The 11,334-nt window shown below is 42.3% G+C and overlaps 1 protein-coding gene across 1 annotated transcript; it reads left to right on the top strand.

The window, feature by feature from the left end:
- The first annotated feature begins 1,215 nt into the window (after nucleotides 1-1,215).
- LOC139333582 (neuronal acetylcholine receptor subunit alpha-7-like) lies at nucleotides 1,216-9,456 on the top strand. The gene is made up of 10 exons (XM_070966091.1): nucleotides 1,216-1,416; nucleotides 2,804-2,943; nucleotides 4,334-4,378; nucleotides 4,974-5,083; nucleotides 5,164-5,243; nucleotides 5,518-5,685; nucleotides 6,231-6,425; nucleotides 6,914-7,000; nucleotides 7,136-7,245; nucleotides 7,996-9,456. The coding sequence occupies exons 1-10, from the start codon at nucleotides 1,365-1,367 to the stop codon at nucleotides 8,875-8,877; spliced, it is 1,869 nt and encodes a 622-aa protein (XP_070822192.1). The 5' UTR covers nucleotides 1,216-1,364; the 3' UTR covers nucleotides 8,878-9,456.
- The last annotated feature ends 1,878 nt before the right edge of the window (nucleotides 9,457-11,334 follow it).

The following is an 11,334-nucleotide window of genomic DNA, read 5'->3' on the forward strand; positions in this document are numbered from 1 at the left end:
AGGGAAAAATAGTCTGTATATTTGAATTAAAAGAATTAAAAGTGGCTTTATCTCCATGGCCATAGTAGTTAAATGTAGCCAAAGCAGGTGCATTCAGGTCAGGCTCTATAAGTTATTTCTGGTTCCACAGTTGTCCCCAAAATATATATTGAATTTGGTTGCAACTTTTATTTGTATAGCACAAACAAACAAACAAAGGTTTATAAAGCATAAAGCAAGCAGTGCACAAGGAAAGGTAGTAAAGATAAAAAACAGGAATCAAATTCACAAAATTAACACATTTGAAATGGATAAATAAAAAGGATAAACATAGGACAGGATGGCAGAATAAAGATGACAAAAAGGCCAAATTCATGTTTACAAATTCATACAATACAAATTCAGAAATATTAACAGTTTGCAAACTCCCCATTCCTGTTAAATCTGAGTTTATTCAGATGCTTGTTATCCTCAGCAAACATTTCTCTCCCATGCATGAACTAAAAAGGTCAGAATTTCTCACTCTCATTTCTGAATATTAGTGGATGTGACATGTCTACATTTTCAGATTACAGTGCTGTTAGTACATTCTAAACCAAAGAAACTGTGTTGTATTTCATATTTCAATATGATGTATTTGTAATATTAATAACAAATCTGTTCTATATGCTATTTTTAAGTAAAGCTATATTTTTAAAAGTCCTTAAAATTGGATCGCTGCGATACAGTCACTGCCCTTAAATTTATGGGAGTTTTGCACTTTACTGATATATCCAGTGGGTGTCAGCATCACCCTGTGAGTGTACTGCTGTCAGATTCATGCAGAGCAGCGTTCAAATATTTCTGGCTGTCTAAATTGGAAAGTGACAAACTGTAATAGCTCAAAACTGTGTGACGCTTCGACTGATTTAAAGATGTTTGCTGTTCCCATGTAGGTCACTGAGTGTTTACGCCGAACGTTGTTCTTTTGCTCCATTCACATCCTTCCCAAGCTTCAAGATAAACACACCTGGACTGCTATAATAGAGAGGATGGCTGATGCGATGGCAGATTAAGTGCATATCAGAAAGTCTGCAGGAATTGATGCGCAGAGAAGCATGAAGGATGAATCTGAGCTGTAGGTCACCTCCTCTTCAGTGGAGTGTTCATTTCACTGCATTTCTCACCCGCTCTGTCTCTCCTGCTCTCTCTCCCCCTCTCCCTTTCTCCTCTTTTCCCTTCTCTGCCACTGCCGGTACTACACTCTCTCCACTTGTTTTTTCTACAACCTTTCTTCCTCTCCAGATCCTGGTCTCTATGTCACTCTCCTTTCTTAATCCTCACCCATCTCCTCTCCTTATTTCTCCCCCTTCGGCTCTTTCCCCGTTAACACAGAGGAATGCAGTATGTGGCAGGCTGGGGCTCTCTGGCTGTTGATACTTGCGACTCTGCTCGGGGGTGAGTGACTTTCATTGGCGCTTTGAGTGAGACTGTGCTCGAACAAGTGTGTTTGCTTTCTGCATGTGCTGTGCATACTGCACTGTGCTCTCGCATGTCTGTGCCACCGAGCACCTCGTTCCTAACAAGGGTGCACACAGCAGCTCACTTAGACAGCGGGAGAGAGTCTGTTGGTGAGCAGCTAGACGTAAAAAAATGTAATATTTTTATAATGAGTAAAGAAACACTATGAAATGTAAATATCTTTACTGCATATGGCATTGCTGAGCTGTACATTTTCATTGTAGATAGGAATATTCATAGATAGATAGATAGATAGATAGATAGATAGATAGATAGATAGATAGATAGATAGATAGATAGATAGATAGATAGATAGATAGATAGATAGATAGATAGATAGATAGATAGATGAGAGGAAGAGAAAGGTGATTATGAGGCTGGTAGTCGTTAATTTACTGTGATTGGACATTATGGACACTAGGGACTATTAATCTGAATTATAGGCATACTGTGGAGTCATATTGATATTAATTAAGGTCTTGTAGTGAGTGACTATAGATTTAACACCATACAGTCAGTGCATTAATCTTAGTGCATTTAGCACTATTTATAAAGTGGTTTTGAAGTGGCATTGTGCAGCTATTTAAAGTGCATGGCACTTTTTGAACTTATTCAGCATGCATCCTATATCCACCAATGATAATTCCCTTCACATCAAAGTGATTGCCTTGTGGAGAATCAATCAAGAGTGAATCGAAGCCCTCGGTGGAGTTATAGGGGAGGAGAGACAGTTCCCTGCTCTCATCGTCGTGAGTGCTGTGTGTGTCTGTCTGGGGTGTTTCAGTGTTTAATGGCCTCACTATTTCCTGCATGGAATAAAACTGACAAATTTTACGGCCGTGGAAAGTCTTTGACTGTCTGCCAGTGATCAATCAGAGATGTAATTGATTAGGAGGAGCGGGATTCTTTCTGTCCGCTCTCCCCTCTCTTTTTCTTCCTGCCCTCTTTCCTCTGTGTCTCACACACATTTTCATTCTTCTCTTGTTCTCTGTCATCCAGTCTGCCATAGATCTCTGTGCTCCTTTAAGAGCAATTCCATCTTTATAACAGTACCTTTTCCTATACCCGGAAAAACCCACCCTCTATAGTTTGTTTCTCCTCCTCCTTCTCTTTCATTCACCTGGTCCGCAATTTCTGCACCGCTTTTTCCTTAAAACAATCCCTCTATCATCATAATCGCACTGTTTTCTGCTGGTGTTTTCTCCTCAGTGCTTTCTCCTCGTCTTTCCTGACACAGCTCTTTGTACCTGTCACTTTCTCTCCTGCTCTTCTTGGGTGATTCCTTCCCCCTCCATTAAACTCCCTCTCCCCCTCCCCTGTTCAGTGTCAGTGCAGGGTCCCCACCAGCGGTTCCTGCTCAGAGAGCTGCTGAGGGACTACAACCCCATGGAAAGACCAGTGGCCAATGACTCCCAGGCTCTCACTGTTCAGTTCTCCTTTACTCTAATGCAGGTCATGGATGTGGTACGCATGGCAGGATTGCATCATAGACACAATAATGCGCCCATGCAATACATTCAAACAAGACACAACACAGGATAGGTTCTGTGTATGTGGATGCAATATTCACCTGCGCATCCATACTTATGTATTTAGAGTTATTGGTCACCGTAATAGTTCCTCCTCCACTTGTGAAAAGATCCCATCCTACTTTAAAAATACACTGTGACGTTCAGCCGAAGTTAACACGAGGCTTCATCAGTCTGAATTAGTCAAATCAAATGAGTGTCTCCCAAAGTTTTTAGGGCTAATAACACAAAGAGGGAATTTCATCCTAAAACAACTGTAACTCCAGACGATACAAACTTGATTTTTCAAATTGCTGAAGCCGGATATTATCTTTAGACAAACTGAGGAATGCATTTTTACACATGAATGAGGACTGTGGATCACTTAAATCGGAATTAGGTAAGATAAGTGAGGCCTTCATTGATCCCCAGATGGGCAATTTGGTTGTTGCAGCAGCACAAGGACAGAAAAAGTACAGATAAATAGAGAGATATAGATAAACGTGACAGTGGTGTGGTGCGATTAGTAAGATTATAATGGGATCCCTTTCTCATTTCAATCCAAATAAGCTTTAGTGACTTGTTTTAAGTTACATTATTACTAAAGATTAATTACACATGACGAAAAATTTATGGTTTACATAAGAAAACAAAATAGATAATAACCAGACACACTTAAAACAGAACAATCCATTAGACCACATATACACAATGTGGCTCTTCAGAGCCATGTAGAGTAGAGGACAGCTACAGTGACTGATAACTGCAAATATGAGTAGTGTCTTAAGACTTTTCTTAAAAAGGTTTCTCTTATGGACATCCTGAAAGCATTGTGCATTAATTTTGGCATCACCCAAATGTGAAGAATTTCTGTGTTTTTATGACCGAGTATTGATGAAAGTTTTGTTGTTTGATCTCAGTAATACACAGAAAAAACACTCATATACACAATTAATATTATTCAAATGGCCAATTTCCATGTCTGCAAATGTAAATTAACAGTTAAGAAACCATGTTTTATTTTAACCCAAAGACTGCAAAGAATACATTTATTCAACACTCCCTAAGACAAAGAGCAATTAAAACTGAAACAGCTTGCACTGTGTCAGAATTTTAGTGTAGATCTTAGCATTAAACATTAGCTTTGAAAACTGTACTTCTTTGTCTTTTCTGTTTTTGATTATGTGTTACCTTTTGTACGTATGTCCTTGTAACCCGTCTGAGAAAGAAATTAAGGGCCATTCTCTTGAAGTTGGCTTGCTGGTGAACGCTCTTGAAAATCTTTATTATGAGAAATAAAAATAATAATAAAAAATACAGTTATCTTATGTGCTTTGTGTTGGAAGGATGAAAAGAATCAGATCATCACCACGAATGCCTGGCTGCAGATGGTGAGTATAATGAATAACAGTTGACACTGTGGTATCGATCTGGGTGGTGAACATCGTATTGTATGTCCCCCACCCCTTGCAGGACCAGCTGCATGGTAAAATCCCAGTCTGGTGGGTTTGAATGTCATGGTAATGGATGCTCCAGCAGGGTGAAGACATTTGTACTTCAGTGTAAATTCCTTCATCCTTCTGGTGCAAAACATGGCTTCAATATAAATATAACGAGAACTGACCAAGCTATTTGTCTCTGTCAATTCAAGACAAGTCAGTCTTATTTATACAGCCCACAACTCACAGTTTTGCCTCAGTGGGCTTTGCAATCGGTACAGCATATGACACCCTACCCTTAAATCTTTGGTTTAAAATGAGAAAAATACTTCCCCCAAAATTCTTCCAAAATTCCTCCGGGAAAAGCCACAGGGGAGGGACCCTTCTTCCAGTGCACGTAAAGGATGTGTGCGCAGAGTAGGCTGAAATAACAATAGTGAAATAATAATGTGGAAAATGAGACTGACACTGTGTCTTTATGCTTATTTATGTATGATTTCATGATTTTGCTCATACATTAAACTAGTGTTGTACTTGTGATTACCAGCAGTGGTACGACCACTACCTCCAGTGGAACCAGTCTGAGTATCCTGGAGTTAAGAACCTCCGTTTCACTCCTGACCAGGTCTGGACACCTGACATATTGCTTTACAACAGGTATGTGGCACACAGACATGCACACATACCCAGTGCTGCTGAGCCATAAATGATCTCATCACTGTGTCACTGTCCTCCAGCGCTCATGATAAGTTTGATGCCACCTTCAAGACCAATGTGCTGGTTAACTCCAGTGGCTTCTGTGAGTATCTGCCTCCAGGTAAGCTGTTCTTAGATTATTAATCAGCATCTTGTCTTCACAACCAAACTATGTCTTCAGTCATTCTGCGTACACACAGTACTTCTCATGCTGCGGCAAATGAGTTACTGCAATCAAATATTTTCTTCTTCGCTTACTTCCAGATGGCTGCACCAAACAACATTTTTAATCAAGTTTTTCATCCTTCATTACATCTTGGGATGATTTTTACTTAACTTTGATGTTTATTTTTCTTTTTCATTAGTTTCTCTATTTTTTCCTCCTGCTTTTCAAGGAATATTTATCAGCACATGTAACGTGGATGTGCGATGGTTTCCATTTGACATCCAGCGCTGTGAACTGAAGTTTGGCTCCTGGACATTTGATGGCTGGCTGCTGGACATCCAGATGAAGGAGGCAGACGTGTCAGGATACATGCCTAACGGAGAGTGGGACCTGCTGGGTGAGATGGCATGCCTAGGCCCTGGATAACAAGCAGTGTTGCTTAGTAACACTGTTTATATTTTCTTCCATGCAGTGTTGTACGTGACCTGAAAAGACCTAAAGATTAATCAGAGTTATATCTGTAATTAGATTCAATAGGATAAGTAGTTGAAGTATGCCTTTTAAACTGAAGCTAAACTGACTGAATGAAAATTAAATGGCAATACACCCCAGTGTTGATGGTTTTATGTTTTTATGCACTTACAGAATGGTACAAAAATACAGTAATGTATGATTTAATGGAGAAAGAAATCTGTCATTCTGCGCTCAGTTTCAGCTGTGCTCAATAACAGCTTTTTATGATGCCGGTCATATGTCCGAATTTTCTTGATGTGGTTCTCATTTCACGGCGCTATGCATCCCATTTCCTTCTCACTCAGTCAAAAATATTCAATAGTTGCAACATAATACAAAATACAGTTTTTTTCATGTTGGTTTCTTGCTTTCTCTGCACTCTCTGGTGTTTTCTGCATCATAATGCCGTCTTTGCTGCATCTTCCTCAGAGGTCCCTGGAGGTCGTCATGAAGTTTTCTATGATTGCTGTGCAGAGCCCTACCCAGATGTTACCTTTGTGGTGACTTTACGAAGGAGGACCTTGTTTTACGCTCTCAACCTCCTCATCCCCTGTGTGCTCCTCTCCTCTATGACCCTGCTGGTCTTCCTGCTCCCTGCCAACTCGGGGGAGAAGATCAGCCTGGGTGAGTACAAAGAGACGAGGGTGGAGTGGAGAGATGGTGTTGCAAAACGAGCAGTTGCAAATAAGAAAATGGAAAACAGGAGGTGCATCTGCTGTAAGATAAAATGCATTTCTTGCTGGATATTCTTTACTCTTTTCCTTATGAAAGTATGGGCTTATTTCACTCCCTGACTTAAAATGTCTCTCTGTCAACATTACTAGAAAACTTCCAGTCAGCTATGCAGGGCTTTGTGCAGTGTCAGGAGGACTGAGAGGGAGGGAAGGAGAGACAGAGAGAAGACAAAGACTGAAAAGGCAGGAGGGAAGATGAGAATAAGAATAAAATCGAATGAGTTTTCCTCAGAGTGTCAGAAAGACAGATGATTGTGGCGAGAAGTCAAGTGCAACATACCAAATATACTGTTCCACTGAGTGTTCCCATGTACTTTCTTCTTCCCTCCATTTGTCTTTGCAACCCACTACTCCCTCGTGTCTCATGTCTGCCTCCAGGCATCACGGTTCTGCTTTCTCTGACTGTCTTCATGCTGATGGTTGCAGAGATTATGCCCGCCACTTCAGATTCTGTTCCCCTGATAGGTCAGTTTCTTTCTACCCAGGGACACGTGTGTATCGGTCAGCGGGTCTTGGTAGTTTTTGGGGGAACTGAAATTGTTAATAACATGCACATTGTCAGCATCAGAGTGAAATGCCCTCTGCTCCTGTCTGTCTCAGGTCAGTACTTTGCCAGCACCATGGTGATTGTCGGGATGTCCGTGGTAGCTACAGTCATCGTCCTTCAGTTCCATCACCACAACCCCAACAGTGGACACATGCCACGTTTGGTGAGCTTTAATAATCAAGGTTCAACATGAATTTATTTGTCATTTTACAGCATGGGGTCTGTAGTCGCTTTGTACTACACACAAAACAAAAAACACAGCCTTTGGACAGAAGCTGTGATGCCTCTGATGTAGACAGGGGTGTGTCCTTGCCTCCTTTTTTCTAACATCAGCTCCTAGGTTTTGTTGAAATTGAGATGTAGGTTTTTCTCTGTGCACCACTCTGCAAGATTGTTTTTTTTTCCTCCTGTTATGATTTCTCATTGCTGTTTGAAATATGGTCATTGGTGGTGGTGGTCTGCAAACTACACAACAGAGTTTTCTCCATGTTGGGGATGGCAGTCACAGGTAGACAGTGTGAACAAGAGGGGGCTGAGCACACAGCCCTGAGGGGCTCCAGTGTTCAGCACAAGAGTGGAGGTGGTGTGATTGCCAATCCGAACTGTCTGGGGTTTGTTTGTGAGGACTGTTAAATTTCATTGTTCAGTTTCAAGGGGGAGACTGTGTTAAATCACTCAATGCAGGGAAGTTAAAAGCCTTAGAGCTGAGTTTTGTAGCCTTTATGGGGATTTTTGATTAAGGCAGTGAATAATGTGAAGATGTGACGAAAAAATGCACCATGATGTTGCACCAAGTTTTAAAGCTTGAGGTTTCTTCTTGCTTGACAAGCATACCAGATATGCTTGTAGCTGATCAGCAATATGTTGAAGACCAATAAAGACCAGAAAGAAAGCTTGTGTCCTTGTGGGTCAGGTGCACTTGGTTCTACTGCAGTGGGTTCCTTGGTTCCTGCGGATGAAGCGTCCAGGAGAGGGAGCAGAGCCGACTCTTTCAAACAGCCGGACAGACTCTCAGAGCAAGACCCTGTCCTCACCTACCACCACCACCACCACCACCACCACCATACCCACACCAGTGCCCTCTGTCCTCCCCCAAAGCCTCAACTCCCTGCAGGCTAGCCTGGCTCAGCTCAACCACCCTCTGTCACACCCACTGCCCCACCGGCCCAACTCTCAGGCTATTATCCTTCCGAATCCCAGCCACAGAGATCCCAGCCCCAATCCACATCCACAGCCCAACGGTCATCTGCTTTACATGGGCTTCCAGACCACTGCAGAGCTGGAACCACATCAGAGGCGCAGCACAACAAGTTTTGGCAGGGTTAACAGTGGACTAGGTGGAGGAGAAGGAGAGGGAGCAGCAGCAGGAAGAGGAGGACTGGCTGGAGGTACACCTATCCATCACCACCTCCCATCTTCCAAGTTTGGGAGTCCCCCACAGGAAACTCCAGTGTCCCCAGACCCTGACCCATCGACTACATCCTCTGGACCCTGCGGCCTAGAGGCTGTGGGTGGAGCAGGAAGATCAGCTGCCATTCACTCCCACAGCAGTGTAATTCGATCTGTGGCAGTAGACAGCCAGCTGCAGGCTCTTCTGCTGGAGGTGCAGTTTTTAGTCGAACGTGTTAGGGAACAGGACCGGCAGCTCAGTTTGGCGGAGCAGTGGCAGTTTGCTGCAGCTGTCATCGACCGCCTGTTCCTGGTGGGATTCAGTGTTTTCAACATCATCTGTACCATTGCTATTCTCATGGCTGCACCCAACTTTGGGGTAGCATTGTCAAAAGATTTCCTCTGACAGACCAGAAATAAAGAGATTTGAGAGAGCAGGATATGTTGAAGGATAATACAGAGGATTTGCAGGAAGCACAATTGCTGTTAAAGACACTGGGACATACAACAGCAAATATTTCCTTTTCAGTGAGCTGGAATGGACTGTGGCACATGTGGAGTGGACTGTGATTCAGAACCATTACCTACACAATTACCATGCATTGATTGGTGTGTTTGTTTCTCCCAAAAGGCGTCACTCCCGTCGTAAAAAAGCAAAAGAATCATTTCATGCCTTGATTATTATGATTTCTATTTTAAAAAATGGACTGAAACCCTCATCAGAGCATCAAATATCTCATTGACGCAACAGGGGACGCATGACTGTGTTAAATTTGTCATAAAGTATTTGTACCGCCACTGTGGGATGCTACATGATGATGCTCAGTAGAAAAACTGTACGCTGATGTGTTGCATGTAAAATGATTACACTCATGCAGGATACATTTCCCAGTTTACGCTTTCAGAGTTACATTAAAGCTGATTATGTTTACTGTTTGCTGATAGTCTTCCACTGATTTTCAGCGGAAGCTCTTCCCGACATTACAGACCAGAGTCTCTGTGTGCTCTTTTGTTACACGCTTCCCTGAATATAATGAGTAATCAGAACCATTTCAGAACCACCGAGGGGGTTTCTTTAGAGGATTTTATTGTTCATTTGCTTTTTTAGAATTTCAAATCAATTTTTCATTTAAGGATTTCCCAAGTTGATTTTTTTATTGTCTAAAGTCATTGTGATGAGTTATTTTTCCACATGAATACTTCCTGAGATTAAAAACAGAAAAAAGAAAGGTCTTATCAAAATAATACAGCCTGAACATTCATGTAATGAGGTGATGAAGCTGGTGATTCATTTCTGCAGCAACTGTATCAAGTTACCTTAATACTAAACGTTCTAATATCCATAGAAAAATATGTTATATACTTCTGCGGGATTCTTTTTTTACCTTTACCATTCACTTTCTGTAAAGCAAAACTATACAATCACACACTTCCAGAGTTACAGCAAGACCAAATATTTCAAAGCTCTGGTTTTGTTCGTGATGTGGAACATTATTGTCTTTCTGTGCAGACATAGATAAGGTTCAGAGTGTAGCATGAAAGAGGGAAAACATTAGCCATGTCAGCTTTTCACAAGGCATTTTTATCTTATAAACACACAGCATACCTTCACTCATCCACTCACACTCTTTTGTACACAGAAAACTATGATCTCTACGACTGTGGCTTTGGAGGAAAATCGGGCCATACATTTCACAGAAGTGCTCGACACTCGAATTCCAATAGGTTGTTGCAGACGGAGCTGTAAATTTTACAATAAATTGTCTCGTCTTTTGTACTCTCTAGTCACATCAAATGTTGTCCCCCACCTCCGATCGAAGTTTCAAAAGGACACAGAAACAGAGGATGGCAGGAGTGAAGGGGAGGGTATAAGGGGAAGAAGCGCCACAGAGAGAGGAAAGGGAGGATGGAGGTAATGAAGCACAGCAATGAAGGAAAAGGAAAGGAGGAAAGAGACAGGAAGAGAGATTGGGGGGGCTATGCAGAGGCACAGAGACAGAGAGGATGCAGGATGAAGGAGAGCACAGAAAGAAGGTGGTTGCATGGTTGAGAGAAACAGGGGAGGGAGGAAAATGTGCTGAGAAAGCAAATAGGAGCCAATAAAGTTTTTAACTGATTGCTCATTAATGACAGAGGAGGGGGAGGGGAGGGGAGAGGAGGAGGAGAGGAGCGAATCCCTCCTCCTTCATCTCTGGCATGCTGCTGCTGCTAAACTGTACTTAGACCAGCGTTAAGGGGTGACTGGACATATATTCAGAACTGGCAAAGGATGTCTTGATCAAAATGAATGCGAAAGATTTTGGCAAACATTCCTATGTAAAATGATTGACTATGAAAGAATGAAAACACTTTATGGATGATTGAATTTTGGCTAATTGGTGTCTTGGCACAGTTGTCCTCGAACCCTCAGCCCTGAGGCCATTAATTTGACTTTAAACTTTTTCATTGTAAGTACAGTATGCGCAGGCAGGGCAGTTCACTACTGGAGCAATTTACCATGCATTTCAATGGCCTTCTGAGCCCCTTTTGTCTGTGTGACTGCCGGGGCTGCTGCTGAACACAGCTGAGAGATGCAATATAGCACAGGTAATAAATCTAAGATATTCTCCTGCAGCGACTCAGTCATCAACCTGCTCTGAGTAAACAGCTCATGCAGAGCCGTTTGTTCAGAGGAGAAGTAAACCGAGTCATACAAAACAGAAGAGCATGATGCAGCGAGCAGGAGAGTGGGATGCAGAGAGCGTGTGTTTGCTATCAAGGGGCCACTGCAATGTGCGGCTGCAGATGTCGCACAAATTTGCACCCACATCCACAAACACGTGAAGCAGCGCAACCACAAGTCCACTCAAGCTCAAGCGGTGGA

The sequence above is a fragment of the Chaetodon trifascialis genome, chromosome 7 (genome assembly GCF_039877785.1).
Source record: "Chaetodon trifascialis isolate fChaTrf1 chromosome 7, fChaTrf1.hap1, whole genome shotgun sequence".
Taxonomy (NCBI): Eukaryota; Metazoa; Chordata; class Actinopteri; order Chaetodontiformes; family Chaetodontidae; genus Chaetodon; species Chaetodon trifascialis.

Coding starts and splice junctions, on each gene's coding strand:
- LOC139333582 (XM_070966091.1), top strand. CDS start 1,365: ATGTGGCAGGCTGGGGCTCTCTGGCTGTTGATACTTGCGACTCTGCTC. Junction 1,417..2,803: donor ACTTGCGACTCTGCTCGGGG/GTGAGTGACTTT, acceptor TCCCCTGTTCAG/TGTCAGTGCAGGGTCCCCAC. Junction 4,379..4,973: donor CGAATGCCTGGCTGCAGATG/GTGAGTATAATG, acceptor TGTGATTACCAG/CAGTGGTACGACCACTACCT.